At 38.1% G+C, this 19,796-nt stretch overlaps 1 protein-coding gene across 1 annotated transcript in view; it reads left to right on the top strand.

The window, feature by feature from the left end:
• Nucleotides 1-13,736, top strand: part of LOC139739478 (uncharacterized) — a 65,002-nt gene extending 51,266 nt beyond the window's left edge. The window contains exons 4-14 of the mRNA XM_071650082.1: nucleotides 2,506-2,801; nucleotides 3,512-3,696; nucleotides 4,270-4,438; nucleotides 5,157-5,255; nucleotides 6,440-6,547; nucleotides 7,972-8,076; nucleotides 9,848-9,958; nucleotides 11,514-11,618; nucleotides 12,142-12,237; nucleotides 12,776-12,899; nucleotides 13,606-13,736. Coding sequence (XP_071506183.1) covers nucleotides 2,506-2,801; nucleotides 3,512-3,696; nucleotides 4,270-4,438; nucleotides 5,157-5,255; nucleotides 6,440-6,547; nucleotides 7,972-8,076; nucleotides 9,848-9,958; nucleotides 11,514-11,618; nucleotides 12,142-12,237; nucleotides 12,776-12,899; nucleotides 13,606-13,618 — 1,411 coding nt within the window. The 3' untranslated portion in view covers nucleotides 13,619-13,736. The remainder of the gene's footprint in view (nucleotides 1-2,505; nucleotides 2,802-3,511; nucleotides 3,697-4,269; nucleotides 4,439-5,156; nucleotides 5,256-6,439; nucleotides 6,548-7,971; nucleotides 8,077-9,847; nucleotides 9,959-11,513; nucleotides 11,619-12,141; nucleotides 12,238-12,775; nucleotides 12,900-13,605) is intronic.
• The last annotated feature ends 6,060 nt before the right edge of the window (nucleotides 13,737-19,796 follow it).

The raw sequence follows: 19,796 nt of genomic DNA, 5'->3' as shown, positions 1-19,796 counted from the left end.
TGATACTGTTGTAACATGACACAATATGTACTCTGTTCTATAGCGCCTTGAGTATCTTTTTTAGGTAGAAATGTGCGCTCTACAAGAGTCTCACTATTATTATTATTATTATTTCACTTTCCTTGGTAACATAGAATAAGGTTGCATAATCAAAACAAAGTAAATTGAAAAAAAAAACAACATAATTGCGGAACCTTGGGTAACAAAAACGTTGTAAGGAAAATTGATTGACTGAAGTGATACAGACGATATAATCGTTATGCCATTCTCCTGATGTTGCTGCCAGTAATTGCCAGCAGTTGTGCCCGGTGCGCCACCCCCCCCCCCCTTGATTTCGAAAACGAAAAATATAGTTACAAACAGCAGTTTTTCGACTGTGTCAAAATTTTCAAGCTCACTAGTTCTGCTTGCTCGCATTTAATTTTATGCCATTCTCCTGATGTTACTGCCCGCAATTGCCAGCAGTTGCGCCCTGTGCGCCCCCTTAATTTCCACAGCGAAGAAATATAGCTACAAACGGAAGTTTTTTTGACTGTAAAATGTCAAATTTTTCAAGGTCGCTCGCTCCGCTCGCGCGCATTTGAATCTTTATCCCATTCTCCTGATGTTGTTGCCAATAATTGCCAGCAATTGCGCCCGGTGCGCCCTGCTTAATTTCCAAAGCGAAAAAAATATAGCTACAAACGGTAATTTTTTTAAATGTAAAATGTCAACATTTTCAAGCTCGCTCGCATTTAATCGCTTTGCCATTCTCCTGATGTTACTGCCAGTAATTGCCAACAGTTGCGCCCGGTGCGCCCCCCCCTTAAAATTTCAAAGCGAAAAAATATAGCTGAAAACGGCATTTTTAAAACTGTTAAATGCCAAACTTTTCGAGCTCGCTCGCTTCGCTCGCTCGCATTTAATCGTTGTGCCATTCTCCTGACGTTGCTGCCAGTAATTGCGAGCAGTAAGATTGCGTCCGGTGCGCCACCCCCCCCCCTCCATTAATCTCCAAAGCGAAAAGATAGAGCTTAAAACGGCAGTTTTTGGACTGTAAAATGTCACATTTTTCAATCTCGCTCGCTCCTCTTGCTCGCATTTAATCGTTATGCCATTATCCTCATGTTGCTGCTAGTAATTGTAAGCAGTTGCGCCCGATGCGCCCCCCTTCATTTCCAAAGCGAAAAAATATAGCTACAAACCGCAGTTTGGGATTGTAAAATATCAAAATTTTCAAGCTCGCTCGCTCCGCTCGCTCGCATTTAATTGTTATGCAATTCTCCTTTTTTTTTTCCTTTTTACAAAAAGTCCCTCCGTGGGAGGGGTTTCCCCCTCCTACACCCTCTCCCGCTCGGTTGCTTCGCTCCCTCGCCGAGGATCTCACACCGTCATATAATGGACCTCCGTAATAGTCCTTCAGAGTATTTTTATTTTCACTATGCTCTATAAACGCGACTTTTACACTCTTGTTTTTACAAAAAGTTCCTACCGTGGGAGGGGGTATCACTGAAGGAGAGGAATGGATCATCGCCGAGGATCTCACACCGTCACATAATGTGCCCCTGTATATCAGTCCTTCATAGCGAAAGATTCGTGTATGTATACAATCACATGTGTACATAGAGTTGTAAATGTACATGATGACACAGGAGCTAATAAATCAATTTAAAAAAAAATCTCACAGTTTACATTTACTGTCAAAACGCACCCCCCTTGAAAAAAAGCTGGTGACGCCCCTGATATAGTGCATAAAGGCATCTAAAAAAAAGAAATCATAAGAGTTTATCCCTACCAAACCTGTTTTCTTTGTACATAGGGTATGGAGGGCACGTCACGAGCCTGATTTAGTTCATGGATCATAACAGCCCACGAGTTATAGCCTATAAGGTACACCTCACGTCGAGTTATTACAGCCCTCTGGCGTGCGTTCACCACCGGATGTCTCTTTGCGTGCGCGATGTTTCAAGAACATGCTTTTCTGTGTATTCAAGCAGTTCAAATTTGCATATTCCTGGTTATATCTATTCTTTTGTAATTTCCTGAACAAATGAGATTTTTTTTCCTTGTTTTCTTCACGGAGAGAATTCTTACGCATGTAAAACTTTCACATTTTGTATTTAGATCAAACAAGATATGGTAATATGCCCCCATTCCACAAATATGTTTTCTCATCGGTCACTCGTCGGAGGCAAAATCATTTGCTTCCGGCCACTCACCGAAGGGCATCAGATGGCAGTCTGATGAATCCGACTTGTGTTGGTCGACTGTCAGGTCAGAGTCAGACATGTCGGGCGATGATCGGATAGAGCAAGATCGTCCAATTAGGTTCACACGTGACATGTTTAACACTGACCTTACAGTCGACCAACACAAGTCGAATTCATCAGACTGCAATCCGATACACTTCATTGGGTGGCCGGAAGCAACAAACTTTGCTTCCGACGAGTGACCGATGAGAAAAATGTCCGTGGAATGGGGTAGAGTGCTCTTAGTAATATCGTATTAATTTTATTTTCAATCCAGGCCAAACAATCTCCCTACCGTCTCATCAAGTATCGTTGTAGTGGCGGGGATGTTACACATGACCGAGCATGAAGAAGGCACCCAGGTACGCTCCGTCGCCCGGCACGTCATCCACCCGCGGTACGCTCAAGAGAGCCGGCACTTCAACTACGATATCGCGCTGATCCGCGTCAACGAGTCCTTCGTTATTAACGACGTCGTACGCCCTATCTGTCTCGACGGCCTCCCTGACGACGAGCTCTATGCACCCGGAAAGCAGTGCGTGGTGGCAGGATGGGGGTTCACCTCGGCCAGAGGTGAGCCGAGGCTAGAATGTCTCCTTCTTCTGTGGAATATCAAGACCAACTGACTCTTTGTTTTTCTTTTGCAGGACAAAATATTGTTTAGTATTAAAAAAAGGGACTAATCATTCTGGCTTGCATTTTGGCGGATGCATTATAATGATTGATATTTCAAATATAAAATATTGATGATAGCATTGTGAAGGCACAAAGAATTCAAATTGGATTACTTATTCACTTTAGGTTAGGGTGACGTGATATGCAAAAAAAGAAAAAGGTTGGCTCACCTCTTTGGTTAACGTATGCAGATGATTTCTATTTTTTTCTCCCTGTCCCTCTGTCTGTTTGTCTCTTTAATTTGTCTCTAAGATCACAAGGCTGAGATAAGATAGATCATTAGCCCTTTAAGATCAACACGAATGTTAAGACATGAGAGTGTCAGGTGCTTAAAGCATAGTGGCATATGAGTATAGCGAACGAAGTGCTCTAAGTGCTCTAGCAGCAGACCGTTGCGACATTCCAAACCTTCTTTTTTGAGAACATGATAATGTTGCCCATAAAAGAGGCTTGCCGTAGAGGGCTCTTGTAGAAAAACTGCAACATGCAATGTTTGCAGAAATTAAATCGGTCCTCGTCTTTATATGTACTGAAGAAAAGAGACTTGATCATGTTGATAGATCATTCATCTGAAGAGTTTTGATTTGTTTGTTTTTTCTTTAAAAAAGAGGACTACTTTGATTCCGCGGTCGAATTGTCGTATGCGGAAATCCCGCTGATCGGAAGAGACAAGTGTCTGAGGTGGGCCTCCGCTCACGGAAGACGGTCCGAGCTTCAGGTGACACCGCAACGTATCTGCGCAGGATACGAGGACAAGCGCCTGCAGCGGCACGACATCAGCGTGCCATGTAAGGTGAGGTTCATGGTGTAGGGAATGTAGATGATAGTATGAAGTCACCAGTATAATGTAAAATTAATGCAGTCATTTGTCAGTTTATGAATTTTCATTCAAAAAAAATTTCAATACTGTGTATCATACTTATTTGAATAATTATTTCTTTCCTCGGTAGAAAACATAAGTGAATCGAAAAATGAGCAATGTAACGAAATAATAGTTCCCTTTTTCAGAGACAATAAAATTTTGAAATTGCTTTGTTCTTGACATCATTATTTATTCTTATGTATACAATAAAGCATTTTACCATTTGTCTTAGACAAACATGACTGAAAGAAGAAACAAAAATGAACTGGGATGAGATAAGCAGTACAACTCCCGTTAACACGAAGTCCTCAGGATGGGCAGTTTTCTTTAGTTACAAATCTCAATGTCGTTAAAGACTAACTGTAAAGTACATAAAGATATTCAGATGATTGCCTGGAGACCTGAATTTCTACTTTGTTGAAACGACGATTTCGTTATAATCGTGTTCGTTATAATGGAAGTACTCTTATTAAAGAAATTGCGGTTTTGACATGCACGCTCTAGGGAGACAGTGGGAGTCCGCTCGTATGCCAGGACTCAGCGTCTGGCTCTTGGCAACTGATTGGTCTGGTTTCGTCCGGTCAAAAGTGCGGAGAGGTTAGCTTCTTTACCAACGTCTCGGCCATGTACGACTTTTGGAGAATCTTTAGAAATGAGTCGGCTATACCCCCAAGTGAGTCATTGCTCTCTATGAGGAGGGGCGGGGGGGGGGGGGGGAGGGGGAGGCGGTGGCGGGAGGAAAAATCAGAAATTAGCCCGCTGTTTTCAATGCAGTGTTATGCGTTAAAGAACTACGTAGTATATAGAAAACCCAGTTTCCATGCACGAGTAGTGGATTTGCAACAGAAAGAAAGCGCATAAACTTATACAACAAGGAATCTAGGTCAATCCTGTAGTAGCAGTCCCTCTACTAGAAAGAACTCAGAGTCCCACTGTGTTGGTCACAGTGTGGTAACATAGTCGACTTTCAATAGTAAAAACGCTCGAATTCAACTCTTTATGTGGAAATGATTTCACACTGTGGTTTGACTTTCACAGAGTGTTCACATGGTAATATTCTGTGTCACACTGTGAATTAATAATTCACAATGTGTTAAAACTGTTAAAACGCTCGAATTTAACACTGTGAAGAGATTTCACACTGTGTTCACATTGTGTTCCTCACACTGTGGGACACTGTGTTCTTTCCAGCAGAAGTGTTAAGTGGTCCTGCTTGCATATCGTCAAAAGTTAATGGTACGCAGGAATTCTCTTGCCTTTTTGTGGATTTTATATAGTTTGGTTGCGATGGTTTGTAATATTAATTAGTCACCAAATTTCTTATATTGATTGATTTCTCTTTCTTTGTGAGTTCATGTTATTGAATGATTTTGTTCTTGTTTCTTGTATAGAGGAGTTCGAATGTTCAGACGGGTCCAGATCGATCGCCAGGGAATTGATGTGTAACGGGGTACCAGACTGTGACGACATGTCAGATGAGACCTTTTGCCGTAAGTTTCTGACACGCCTTTTTAATGTTTTCAAACGCCATTGGAAAAATGAGATGAAAGGAAGGGCAGAAGAGGATTGAAAATAAATAAATCCTATTTTTCTAGCACTTGAGAGGTAACCCTTTTACTTCAGTTAATAGTACATTGTTATGTCTGAAGATGACAATTTTGTTGGGTACTGTCAGTAGAGGTTATTTCTTATGAAGAACTCAAGCGCTCAACGATATGATTTTCGACACGTTTAAGAACGACTGTAATGCTTTATATCTGAGTAGAATCTGTCAGTCAATCTTCTGTTGATCGCTGGCAAAGAGGTAATTCTGTATCAAGAAACGGAAAGCAAAGTTCCCGTGCAGATAATTTCATTGCAACTTTTGTTCGAGCTAGGTAATTTTCTGCAATTACAATGGAAGATATCTTTTTATGAAACAGATATCAATTAAAACTTTGCGAGATGTCACACAATCGACTCGAGCAAACTTACATAAGGTATGTTGATAGTAAAAGAAAGGACAGCGAAGAAAATGACCTGAAAGCTGAATACTGCGTGCGACAATGGAAGTTTCGAAAGTAGATGCAGAACTTTGCGATATCAAAATGTGGTTAAGTCCTTATACTGATCTGTTAGGAAGAAAAGGGGGTATTATTCTGCTGAAAAGTGGTTCCAAGTGATGGATCTAATATCAATGAGGGAGATGGAGAGTACAGTGGAGAACTCTGAAGAGAATTGTGAAGAGGATCCTGGCTCTTGAGAGAGGAAACAGAACAATCTTTTTACTGTAGACCTTTTTGGTTTAGAGAAAAAGTAATTATCGTGAAGGAAGTGTAGTGCTGTGTCTGAGAAAGACACAAAGGACTTGGATTCAAATTGTGCCCGAGATCATCAAAGCGCGAAAAGGACATCATAATAGTTATACCACAATACTCAAAGAAATCTCCATCACAGTTGCACATTTTGATAAATTTGATTGGAGAGCGGTGGCTTGGCTTGCCTACACTCAAAAACACCAAAGACAGATGTTGCGGATAATGCGGTACATTATACATTGATGTATTTCAACCATGATGTACATTATCTGACCTGTGCTTGTTTTCTGGGTAAGCCACGTTATATCATGGTGAAAAAAAAAATGTGATTATAACAATTCTGACTCGTTTCTTCTCTTTTTGATTGTGCCTTACAGAATGCACAGATCGCCAGTTTCAATGCGACAATAAAATGTGTATTTTGGAGATTCAGATGTGCGATACAACAGACGACTGTGGAGACGGAAGTGACGAGAGAGGATGCTGTACGTGTAATTCGCTTTTTTTTTTCCTCTTTTGATTAACCGCACTTCAAAAGATGCTGGTGGTAGCGTTGGTAATGATGTTGGTTTGGGATTACGATATTGATGATAGTATATGCAGTGGACTCCCGTCATAATGAAGTCCTTGGGAACGGCAGTTTTCTTTCGTTATATAGAAATTTTGTTTTAACCGAATAGATTAAAAAAAAACAACATGAAACGGATAATGTTGCGGCCTGGTTTTTACTTCGTGGAACCAGAATTTCGTCATAATAAACTCATGCGGTTCGCTATAACGTGCATGCACTGTTGTAGCATAACCAAGGAGCTATTGTAGCTCCTTGGCATAACTAAGTTTAGTACTAGTAGTGTTAACTATGATGATGTAGATACTCACTGAATAAATGGTAACGACTATAAGATTTAATGTTATTCTGCAGATTGTTTGCATTTATGACATGGTTGAGGCACCTGTATGTCCGGGTACAAGCTATATATAGATGTGATGTTTGATAAGACATAGATATAGAATGGTTGGGGGAAAAACAGCAGAAGACAGCTAATGGACAACGAAAGCTACTTTATGTATCTTCGATACTACCACCAATAGCATGACCAGAATTAAAGCATATCTAATTAGAATAACGAAAGACCAATAGGGTAGTATGTTACTTTCAGCAAATTTGGAAAGTGAGGCTTAAACAAACGTGAAGAGGTATCCTTGGGTTTTGAAAAGGGAGTGATTCGACCAATAACTCAAGTGAACAGAGTGCACCATTTAAGAAACTGAAACAAAAACTATACAAAATAGCATGGCGTGGGATAAGCAATGTTTCACTGTCGGCATCTTACGTGAGTGAAAGTGCAGATCACTTAAAAAGTCCCATAATGAATCGTTGTGCTCAAAACCGGATGTTCTGTCAGGGAGAACTATACAATGTAGTAGGTTTCCTTTTCGCGTACAATCACTAATAGGAAAAATTTGCATAGTGTGTGGCTGTCAAATGTTTAAAATAATCTAAGTTTGTGTTATTATAAACGATATTTTTCTATTAATGTACGTTGCCTTTAAATTTTACATTAACAATTTGTGGAGTAATTTTATGTATTCAGTTTTGTTAATACTTCTTTAATATGTTACCTTTTCTGATTAAAAAAAAAACTGAACGCAAAATTGATTTGTGTCGTTTTTGTAAATCACCTCAATTCGGCCTGCGGGCTGCCATGGAAGTTGTGTTTAACGCCGTTAATACATGAATGAATGAGTATAATATGTAAAATCAGTCAATCAATCAGTCAGTCAGTCAATCAATCAATCGTTTTACCGATCAATCAATCAATGAATAAAATGATAGATAAATCAATACAGTATTAGATACAAATAAGTGGAGTAAGAACTTACATCGTCACTTTATCTTCCTTGACAGCCTACTTTAACTGTTCAAACGGAGGGCAGAGAGTGGCTAACTCGTCAGTCTGTGACGGACATTTTGATTGTGACGATAGAAGTGACGAAAGCAACGCAATTTGTGGTAAGAAAACTTAATTAAAATTTGATATCAAGACACGTTAACTCCATCCTTGTAAAAATGAAATGTTTACAATTGTTTACAATTAACGCGGCTGAAACAAAAACAATGGTAAGAAAATTTAGGTTACTTTTGATCCTCTATCAAGTGAGCACTATAATAGTGAGATATCACTGGAAAGATTTTGCTTTGATGATGGCATTACTTCAAATCATTTGAAAACGAAGCTTTATCAGTTTGCGACCAAACTGATCACTTCTTTCCTTTTTTTTTTTAAATCTGTGACAAGTTCATTACTAGTACCTTTCTTTAATACTTCAGATTTTAAAGTACAAATACATGTTTAGCAGCTGGGAATGTGGACTTATCTAATCTTTTTGACATTATCAAAGAAAATGGAAGGCATTGGAGAATGATATTTTGTGATTGAATGAAGGACCAACTGAATGCATCCTACACTTCCAAGTTAGTCCAATCTGACCTTGAAATTCTTATAGATTATTGTCAATGGAATATACATGTAACTTCAAATTAGAACCTATCCATGTTGAACATGTAAACTTGTTTTACAACATATATCTTTCATCCCAATATATCCATACCTATAAATTTGAAGTTTCAGATAGATATATTCCGTTTCTCATTTTTGTCAGCAAGTCAATTCTTCAATATCTTGTAAAAATAATTTGTTTTACAAAAAGTACTAGAAAATTGCCTTTCTTTCCGTAGGAAACACTGAGTATCTCGTGAAAGAATATAAGTGGTGTTCAAAGTTCGTACTCTTTTAGTATCATAAAGGGATGAATCAGGAAATTGTTATAAATTTGATAATTTGATAAAATACTCGAGGCGACCTGTCTTTGACACGCCTAATTTCGCTACGTTTGTTTGTTTGTGTGGGGTTTTTTGGCAATAAAGATGCAGGTGAATAAAGTAAATGGATGGATAATTCTGTAATTGCAAAAAAAATAACATGAATACAATTCTATCGTTTTACACTCTGGTTCATGTCTTCATCCACTTTTCCAAGTACATATTTTGTGGCTTGATGAAAAAAGGAATCTCGAACTGAATGATAAAGACATTCTCAAGAAAAGACACAAGAATCACAATATTGCTTTGATTGATATTGTGTGCAATCAGTGTGATATTTGGGACATTATATAACACGATTTTGATTATTCCAACTTGAAAGTAAGCAATAACATAAATAACTCTCAAACCATCCGAATTATTATTAGTTCTTCTGAATACTATAATCAAAAGAATATACGGTGTAATTTGCAGCCTCCTTTTGGTTGTTTGTCGAAAGGTTAGCTAGGAGGAACAGATGAGTTCTTGAATGCCATACAATCTAGATCTTTCAAATTCATGAAATTCTTCCGTCGAGATGTTTTTCATTTCAACTGATTGACAAATTGCCCTACATAGACGTACATCGGCAATTTGTCAGTCAGTTGCAATGAAAAACATCTCAACGGAAGAATTTCAGGAATTTGAATAGGTTTATTACGCAGTACCCGCTGAATGCTATGAGGGTTAGAACCAACTTGCTGTTGGGCAGAAGCTCGGTGGTCTGAACAGGAGGTCGTAGGTTCGAATCCTGCTTGAGTACGTCTATACGCCCATGTCTTCTTCTTTTTTTATCACGGCTATACTACTAAAACACTGATCACGTTAGTGCTTATTTACGTCGATGTAGGGAAATTTGTAAATGAGTTTCCATCTGGATCTCTATTTTCTACTCTCTTCATATTTTTCTTTCCTCTCTCAGCGGTGAACAGCGCCACCCATTTTGCCTGTCCGGAAGGTCTTCGGGTGCCCCATTCATGGATCTGTGATGGTTTCCAGGACTGTCTAAATGGCGAGGATGAAACAAATTGCAGTAAGTGTGGTGAACTTGGAACCGTCTGTCCTTGGCAGATGGAGGCCCCGTTTTATCAATAGCTATACAGTGCACTCCCGTTATAATGAACACGGTTATAACGATATTCCGGTTATACAACGAAAGAAATATCCAGGTCGCGAAATCATTGGATCTTGACTATGTGGGTTTTTTGTTTTGTTTTGTTTTTTTTTTTTTTTTATTGTTTGGTTATAAGGAAATTTCGGTACGAGAGAAAATTGCCGGTCCCGAGGACGTCGTTATAACGGGAGTCCACTGCAATCGATTATAAACTTCCTTACCACACAGGCTGCCATAGGCTTACCATAGAATTCAACTATATAATCAACTATAACTCTTCATAAAACAGGGACCTACAGATGCCGTTATTTTTTAGAGTTATTCACAAATTTTTGCAAGCTATACTTTTCTTGTGGATTCGTCTTTCCCACACGCAAATAGAAAAAAAGATGATGTAATCGCTACTTGACACTTTGTTCATGTATCGAAATACAGATGGAACACCATGACTGTATTAATGTATTTAATACTGAAATATTTGTGATTTGAAATTACTTACTCATGTAAGCGTTATGTATGAATATGTTACATTGTATTGCTTAAGATGGAAATAAAATCATTCAAATTGAATTGAATGGAACCTTTACTTTGATTCGTAATAGCCTCTCTCATCAAAATACAATGGGGCAACCGAAATACTATTGTAGTATTATAGCAAAGCAAAATTCAGTTTGAATAAAGAACCGTAAGATCATAAGACCGTGTTGTTGACACATGCACAAACAGTGGATAGTTCGTGTATACCACCATACCTTGTGTGCCTGACAGTTGAGATTGACAAAGAAAGAAAAACTACCGTTTAGAGGCATTGTAATAATCGTCAGCATGAATAAAGAAGTATACATTTGTATCACGAAGTCTAATGGCAAAATGAATCAACTAACTCTGTCATTGGCCAGGAGCTTAAACCGTCCGTAGTCAATTCGTTCGTGTTTGATAACTTTTCCAGTGTTGTTCGTATTTTGGTTTCCAATGTAATTAACTCAAGATAAAACAATGCACTTTCCTGTAGTAATATGTGTTGTGTTGTGTGTGTATGTGTGTGTGTCTTTGAATTACGCGCAATTGGAAATGACAGTCTTCGCGTTGAATTCAATATTAATATGAAGACTCTTTAGTGTCAGGCGACTCTCGTTATGGCGAAGTCCTTTGGTTCCACAGTTTCTTTCGATAGAGCCTATTTCAGTAAAAAAAAAAAATGTAAAGAGAAAAAAGTAATAAAAAAGCATAAATATATTAGTTGGTAATTGTAGGACTCGAAATTTTCCTTCATTTTAAAGAGGATTTCGTTATTTCGTGTTCGTCATAACGGGATTGCGCTGTATTGATAACATACACCTTTTGAAGGAAACTAGTGTCCGATAACAATTCCTTCATTTTTTTTTTTACATTATTTTGTTCAGGGATCCTACTCATCTTCATTGTTTCTTCAAAATTATAATTACATTTATTTTCATTTTCCCCTTTGTCCAAGATTGCACGGAACATCAGTTTGCTTGTGACAACAGATGCATACCAAAGGATCACGTCTGCGATATCGTGGTCGACTGCGTCGACAGAACGGACGAGAAATATTGTGGTGAGGCATCCAACACAAATACTCTACACACACATATACATTGTACTATGTAGGCCTACACACGCACATACACAAACACACGCACATGATATTCAGTATTATCACAAAGAATGCCTGAGTATAATTGAGTTAAATCATAACGCTGCAATTGGATTCTCTGTGCGGCTGCCACTGCCATTTCTTATACCTGTTAAAGAGATTCCAGGTTGGAAAAAAAAAACATTCTGAGGCAAACCGTTGTATTTACTTTAAAATCACAGGAAAACGATTAAAGTAATTAAAGTCAAATATATGTCTAAAGAACGATTCGATGACTTTCAAGCACCTTATTTTTCAGCTTGTTCTATAATACGTCGTCCTTAAGCCAAAAGGCCCTTAACACCATAGACTTTGTCCACTATTAGTGCCCTTTTGGCATAAGGCCGACGATCATGACGTCCCTGCGCGGAGTTTCCACTCCGTTTTTGCTCTTGTTTTATTAAAAACTGAAAGACCTGTAGCTTTTTGCTGTTTTGTTTTGCAGAGTGTAGTGACGACAGGTTTCTCTGTGCGGCGGCTGGCGTCTGCTGGCATAAAGAGATGAAAGAATATTGTGATAACTACCAATCATACAACACCAGTAAGTATTGTAATGATTTGTATTATGAGCAGAAATCGCATGTTTAATTGTGTTTCGGCAGATTGAGAGATGCCGAACATGTAACGAGCGCTAAAATGCAAAGTTTGAATTTTAATTACGCAACATAGACGTACATATACCTGAAAACTCGTTTCATGTCTCATAGTTCATGGACGTTACAGTCGAAAAATTTTCGGACGGGGGGGGGGGGGGGGGGGAGGAAGCGGACTTTTAACATTTATCACTTGAGCATGGTGTAAGGTGCATACAATCTGTGTCAAAGCAGAATATTACGGAGGCAACTGACCAATTCCTAATCCACACTAACCACCCCTCCCCCACTGCATGTATAGGCCTATACATATGCAATTATACAGTACATTGTGCATGTGTAGGCTCCAATAGTATTTCAGTATTTCAAGTTAGCTATAAACATAAATATCAGGCTCAGTCGTTGCTCTTTTCTTTTTAAACAAGAGGACCAACAGTTTTGGAGTGAAGACACTACCGTCGATTCTTCCTTTCTTTTTCCCGACAGCATGCCATTCTGGGTATATGAGTGTCTGTAGCCTCTTGAACTACTGCTCCGATGTGCATAACGAGAAATTGTGCGAAAGTCTGAAGTCAATCCTCGACGATAAACACAACGTCACATTAGATGGGTACGTTTTCACGCTGGCAACTACACCTCCACGAGGTTACATGATCGGCATCTAAATTTTATCCGCTTGATTACCACTACAGACTGTATCATTACTTTTAGAGATATCATTGTTTGTTTTTTTAAAAAAAAGAGAGAAAAGAAAAGAAGAATCACTAGTAAGTATACGAAGACGACCCCCGGTGTATAACGTATAGTTCTCGTGACCGGCAGTTCTCTTTCATTTATGTATCCACAATTCCATAAAGACGAAAAACTGAAGCATATTCATAAAGGTAATGATTTGAGGACCTGGATATTTCATTGCAACGAAATTTTGTTAGGACCGTGTTTGTTGTAACATGTGTGGCCTGTGTATAGCATGACGTAATCTTAAGTTTAGTTTTGTTTCCTGCTTTGAATTCTCTCTAAAAATTAGGAGTCGGAGTACCATCTGTGAAAAGTTCACAGTTAGTTAGAGTAATTTAAGAGCATCGTTCACAATTTACTATGGACGCCTGTCGGTATGATGCTGAACGCAAAGTACATAAAGATACACGAATTATAAATGTTGAACCTGAATTACAACTTTGGTTTGTCGAGAATTTCGTTCCCGTTTGTTATTGGATTTGTAATTAGTGCCTTCTTCAGTGAAATAATCAAGCTAATGGTTCATCTCTTGTTTGACTGTTCACTGTTTGTTTGTTTGTTTGTTTTTTCGAATGCAGAAATGGGGGTTGAGGCTGGTTTGATCACTGTTGACTGCCTAGAGCATTCTGTTTCGCTGTGTAGCTGAAGTCAACGTTTAAGTCTGCGACTCTAAATGTCCCGACTGTATTAGTGGGTCCGTCAGTGGGTCACAGTAAACGCCGTGGACGAACGCAAGAGCTACGGTTATGATTATTATTATTTATGTGTTGTTGTTTTTTGAGGGGGAGGGCTGAGAGATTAATACGTGTAGTTGATATAAGAGTGAGTTGATTCCGTATTGGCAGAAATGAGGTATTTTTTCCGATCCATCAGAGTTATTATGCCCGAGTTCTAATCCCACTGCACAAAAAACGTTATGTATTTATGCATTGCGTATTTTTGTAGATGCTTTTTCGTAATAATGAAGTTCAAAAATAGCGTGGAGTGATAATTGATGATAGCTGATAAAAAAATGATAATGGTAATAATAATAATAATAATGATAATAATAATAATAATAATAATAATAATAATAATAATAATAATACCGATGACGCCATCATCCCTCGTGTATGGATTGAAGATTGTGCACGAGTAGTGCCAACATGGAAATATTGACTCGGCGATGTGATTATATATCAATTTCGTTTGGATTTCTTATCTGCCCTGCCATAGATATTCCTGTTCACATTTAGTGTGTTTTTGAGGTTCTACTCTGAATTATATTGACTGATCTAGCATGTGCGAATCGCATATGCGATAATCAAATAACCCGAGGTAATTCGTTCTGTGTTAAACATACTATTTGCATTGATAGTGATGTAAACTTTATCGTCATAGACTGGTACAGCTGTATTACAGACAGGTATGACAAGGATTTGACAATACATGGGAAGTTATCATAGCGTGATGAACCAGAAAAGCAGTGTTGATATTGACGAGGGTGTCAAATCATTAATCAGTTATATTTTTTTAGATGTTACAATTCTTACATTCACGCACTTGTATTGCTGATCCATCTGCTTAGAAAGGAGTGATATGACAGCAAACTGAAAGCGTTTGATGGCAGTAATATTAATTTTATGAAACTTGATTTCCCTTAGAGGAAAATTTGATGGGAGCTAAAAATTGGTTTGAATGTCGATTGTTAAACATTTCTTTGGACAGTCGTATACATACAAATCTAAAAGGTTTGATATGTCGGTTATTTCACTAGGCGTGTTATAGGGCCCGCAAAGTACTCTACTTAAAAAATTTATAATAAAGGTTACACAATGAATTGTAGTATTGCCTGCTTCTTTTGCTATTTTTTAAAAGCTATGTATTTTATCTTCAAGAATTGAAATTTAACTACACAAAACAATAATAGTAGGCACTGTGCCAAGATTTTTTTTTTTTATCGAGGCCATGATAATATATATATATATATATATATATATATATATATTTCAGAATTTGCTCTCTGAGATTTTTTTTTACCGTCAAAAATTTGCTACAGATCTGTGGTTTACAGTTTGATAGATTTGATTCAGTAACTCCACACAATAATATTATGATCTGTCCATCTACCTTCTAGCAGAAGGTATAAGTAGGGACACAACCCCAAGTTAAGGATAGTTTTATCGAAATAATTATTTGCTCTATTTTATTGAAAAGTGATGCACGTACGTATATATTTTTTTAATGGATATTAAATCATTGTTGGTATATTCAAAATCATGCAAAATTCTAGTTTCTGAGATATTATGAATGTCATGCGATGTCGCATGACACCAACGTTTTGAAAAGACATTTGTAGAAGGGGCTATGTGTAAACTGATGGGATAATTAGTATCCATTCTGCGCATGTCAAGAAAGCGAATCAAACAAGCCAGCATTGTAGTCTTTAATCTTGGTTAAAAGGGATGGCTAGTAACTGATCAGTGGGAATCAGTGTGAATCAGTGGGAATGCTGGGGGATGATTGTTCCAATCCTTGTGGGATTCACTTCAGAGTACCTATTATCTATTGTTGCGTGAACATTATTTGCTTCAGAATGGTCTCATATTCAAGTATTAAATGTGCAGTTTAATGTTTCCAGGTTTGCATGCCTGTACAGTGAAGGGGCGATTAAACTGCACATTACTTGAATATGAGACCATTCTGAAGCAAATAATTTCCACACAATAAATACCTGTACTCTTAAATGAATCCCACAAAGATTAGAACAATCATCCCCCAGTATTCCCACCGATCAGTTACTAGCCATCCCCTTTAATCTTGTTAAAGACGGCAATATGAAAATTTAAACAATTTTGTTCTCTTCTTGTTTTGCTACTTATGCGTAACCTTTCGAGGCGTACGTCTATCAAATTTGGAGCCTTGTACATGATTGTTTGTATGACGTGTTGATGTCGTGCGAACATAAAGTCAATTTGATTTTACAACGTTGTTCGTAGGGGACAACTACAGATAAAATAGCCAGCAAAAGCAACGTTGACAACTTTAAGTAACGTTGTTTCAACTCAGGGGACGCCGGATCTCCAATACAAACAATAATACTCAACAAATCACGCCAGAGGAGTGCCAGTGTAATACCGAAAGAAAGTGTATTTGAAATAAACGGGAAAAAGTTATTACTGATACTCTATGAAGACTCATATGCAACTTTGTTTCCTATATCAACAAATTCAATCAACATTTTAAACGAATGAAGTGCTCTCTACCACGAAGAGTCCACCACAAACATGACTTTCAATAATCCTGTTCAGGAGGAAGTGGATGAGACTATAATAACTTGAGTAAGACTCCTGTAAGTCAACAATTATCTACTAGTACACCTTATTTGCTTGAAGCATAACTACAGTTTTATTCAAATTCTAATAAAAAATTGACAATATTGCTAACAAGATGTTCAAATTGACATTGATTTTGTCCTTATAATTATGTTCACATGGTATATTCATGTTTAGGCTACGAAACGTATAGTGGTAGCGTGACAACTTGAAGCGTGTTGTCACGGATGACACATGCTTATTGGGAAATGTCAAACGTGAATTCATGCTCACAAGTGCGGAGCATGCAGCCAACAATTATTGTAAAAATGTGAGTTGGAAGTAGTACAAAAACTCTTGGAGAAGGTGGATCAGATTTTATTTTCCATATTGATACGATGTTCATTCACATTAAGTCAGCTTAAATCTTTATGTATATAATGTAAAGAGATTGTAAACTATAGAATATTATCGCATGGCACAACAAAGTCAATATTAAATGTAATTCAAAACTTGTTGCATGCACTGTATATATCTGATTTTACGTAATATTCTACTCTATTTTTACTATGATATCAAAGTTATGAATACAGAGCTGTCTATAGAGAAAAAGCAAAAAAGCGGCGTGTAGCGTAAAACAGTTGCATTTTCTACATCAGTTTTTATTTTTATATAGATTTTTACATTTAGTACATTTATACGAGAAAGTGTGTCCAGTTGTGCATGGCAAAATTACGTTGGAGTGATACGAATCAATTATGTAATATGTATGCAATAGATATCAAGTTCTAATGAATTAAATCAAACTATTACACAAACGTGAATAGGGCATGTTGTCATGCTCGATGAAGGCTGTCTTTTTATTCATGTGATTGTGTGAATATAGAAATATATTTGTATTTCTGGATAATTTGGAGTGATTTTTCTGCTCAGAAATCCAAGTTTACTTCTCCACGCGGTAACGCTATAACAGTCACAGGAATGAATCTCCTCCCATAAAACGTATCATACACCTCACATTTAAGGGTAAAAGCTTCTTAAAACGCGACGATAAGCCTGTAATCATACAAATGGATACTGACATTTCTAGCTGTCTTGTTGATTGATTGCTACTCATAATCACAAAAGAGAAACGAAAGAAGAAAAGAAATAGGAGTTCATATATTTTTCTAACAGCAGCAGGTCTGACATTTACCCCTACAGTTGAACTTAATTTCATTTACATTTGAAGGTCATATCATAGCTTATGATTATATCAATTACCCTGCCGAAATTGATATCGTCACAAAAAAAATTCGACCATATTTTCGACTCGTCAATATCAGATTTGACCACAAAGTTTAACACTCATGTCGTCATTTATAAATCTCGAAGTGGTGCTTGGCTCCTGTGAATGTGATCAGTTTTGTTAGTAGTGACCAAGTTTACTTCTACATTATCTTAGATCTGTAGATGACAAGGAAATCCCTTTTTGAAATCGAATCTTATTCTCCGACTGATCAAGACCGAGAAAAGATAAATATATATTGAAAGTAAAAAGAAAAGAAAATATTAGAAAATTGAAGCTGGTTATCCTCCGGAGTATAATGTAAAAGATTTGATTTTGGTACTCGCTTCTGGAAATATTGCCTGCGATGTGGAATTTGGCTTTTAACAGATACTCTGTGTTTCCAGACCCGATTGGATTTTTGTGGTCATGTAATCAAGTAGGTATCATTTCTATAAAGCACAATTACTGTGGTCGCTCAAGAAAAAAATACTCGAGATATATGAACCTACGGAATAGAGCCATACAAACGTAATAGAGCCGGCATTAGCGAGAAACAGAAATTCCTCGTCATCTGTTCAATGATTGTGATTACATTATAAACACGAAAGGAAGAATAGAAAGCAAAATTTCGTCGTTCATGTCAAAGCAGTATTGTTCACTTTTAAATCACATTATGGACCAAGTTTGATAAGTCATGGAACGTTCTCTTGGGGAGAACGTTGAAAGCCCTCGCTTTCAAAAGTCATATTTTGACACTTATTTTACTTCGGATTTTGGCCGTTTGAAACGATCTTCGCTCAAAATGAGCTGCACATGCTCGATCTGACTCGCAACTTCAGCCTTGATATCGTTGTCATCATCGTCGGAAAACAAAGAGGTGTCATCACCAGCGTCGCCGCTCCCGCCGGGCTGGTGGTACGAGATGCATGGACGACTGTCCGGCGCCGAGTGTCGGTCAAGAGTGTCAGCGAATAGAACGCGGCCAGAGATACACGTTGCGTCTTTCTGCAGCAAAAGTTCATGTAACAACAATGAACATTAGGAATCCATGTCAAAACAAAGAGAGCGAGAGAAAAAAAAACACATAATATTTATTCAAGCAAACACATGAAATACATCGCCAGCAATCATCTTGATATGGCTAAAGCAAAGAAATCTAGCGTTACAAAGGAAATGCTGACCTGAAATGTATATTTGTCTACTCGCCATGAATTACTCTATCATTCAGCTTCTTTTCAAGTCTCAATACAATTTTTTTTTTTTGTAGTCTAACACTGTATTCTATAAAGGCCCCATTCTTAAGACCTTTAACTTTCCTTTTGACTTATACATTGATACTGTCACAAGCTTTCTTACCTTTATTAACCCCAGCGGGTGACTTTGTTTTGAAGAACACTGCGCTGTGTCATGTGCAAGACCTCTCGGAGCTTTGAGATGAGGTTCTTTAGGAAGACTGTTATTTCTCTGAACTTTGCTAATATCCCCCGTCGGACATTGGGGCATTGTCACACCAGCCATGGATGACGAGAGCTCACGTGTAGACTTGAGATTCTGAGCTGAGACGGGCACAGGACGAGATAACAAGGGAGTGGAAGGATCGAGCAGGCAGGACTTAAGCTGTTGTGCTGTAAGAAGCGGTGAGAACCTCACAGGTGCACCGACTGCTGCTGTTGATAACGACTGATGGCGCTCTCCACACCTTGAGGAAGAGATTCCGAGTGTTTCATGCCGAGCTAGTCGAGGATACTGTGAATACCAGCTGCTCTTAATTTCTGAGGTCGTCTCTGTTTCGCCTCTAACTGGTGACATAATCAATTTGGGAGAGGGAAGAGAAGACTGAGACGAAATAGTTGCAGCGTAGCAAGAGTCTGAGTATATGTTCATCGCTTGGTGACACGCTAGCGGATTAAGTAATGGCCCCTGATCCATCTTCGAAATCTTTTTGTCACCTTGGATGTCACTTGGTTTCAGTGAAGGTCCCCGGACATCGTGCTCTGCGTGCTCACACTTATTTTCTCCCTGAGACAAACGGAATTCATCCTTGGATCTCTGCCCATCTCCATATTGAACAGTGACCTTGTTAGCTGTCTCATCTGGTGCTTCAGTCTCCTGTACCTTAGTCAGTACGCTTCCGTTCCCCTTCTCGAAAGTGGTATGACATTCTTGCTCTCCAGGAGACGTATTCTCCTGAGCGTAGGAGCTTGGG

Source organism: Diadema antillarum, unplaced genomic scaffold (genome assembly GCF_040938485.1).
Source record: "Diadema antillarum isolate AM-2024a unplaced genomic scaffold, OU_Dant_1.0 seq00000799_RagTag, whole genome shotgun sequence".
NCBI classification, from domain to species: domain Eukaryota; kingdom Metazoa; phylum Echinodermata; class Echinoidea; order Diadematoida; family Diadematidae; genus Diadema; species Diadema antillarum.
This window is presented reverse-complemented; position numbering and strand designations above follow the sequence as displayed.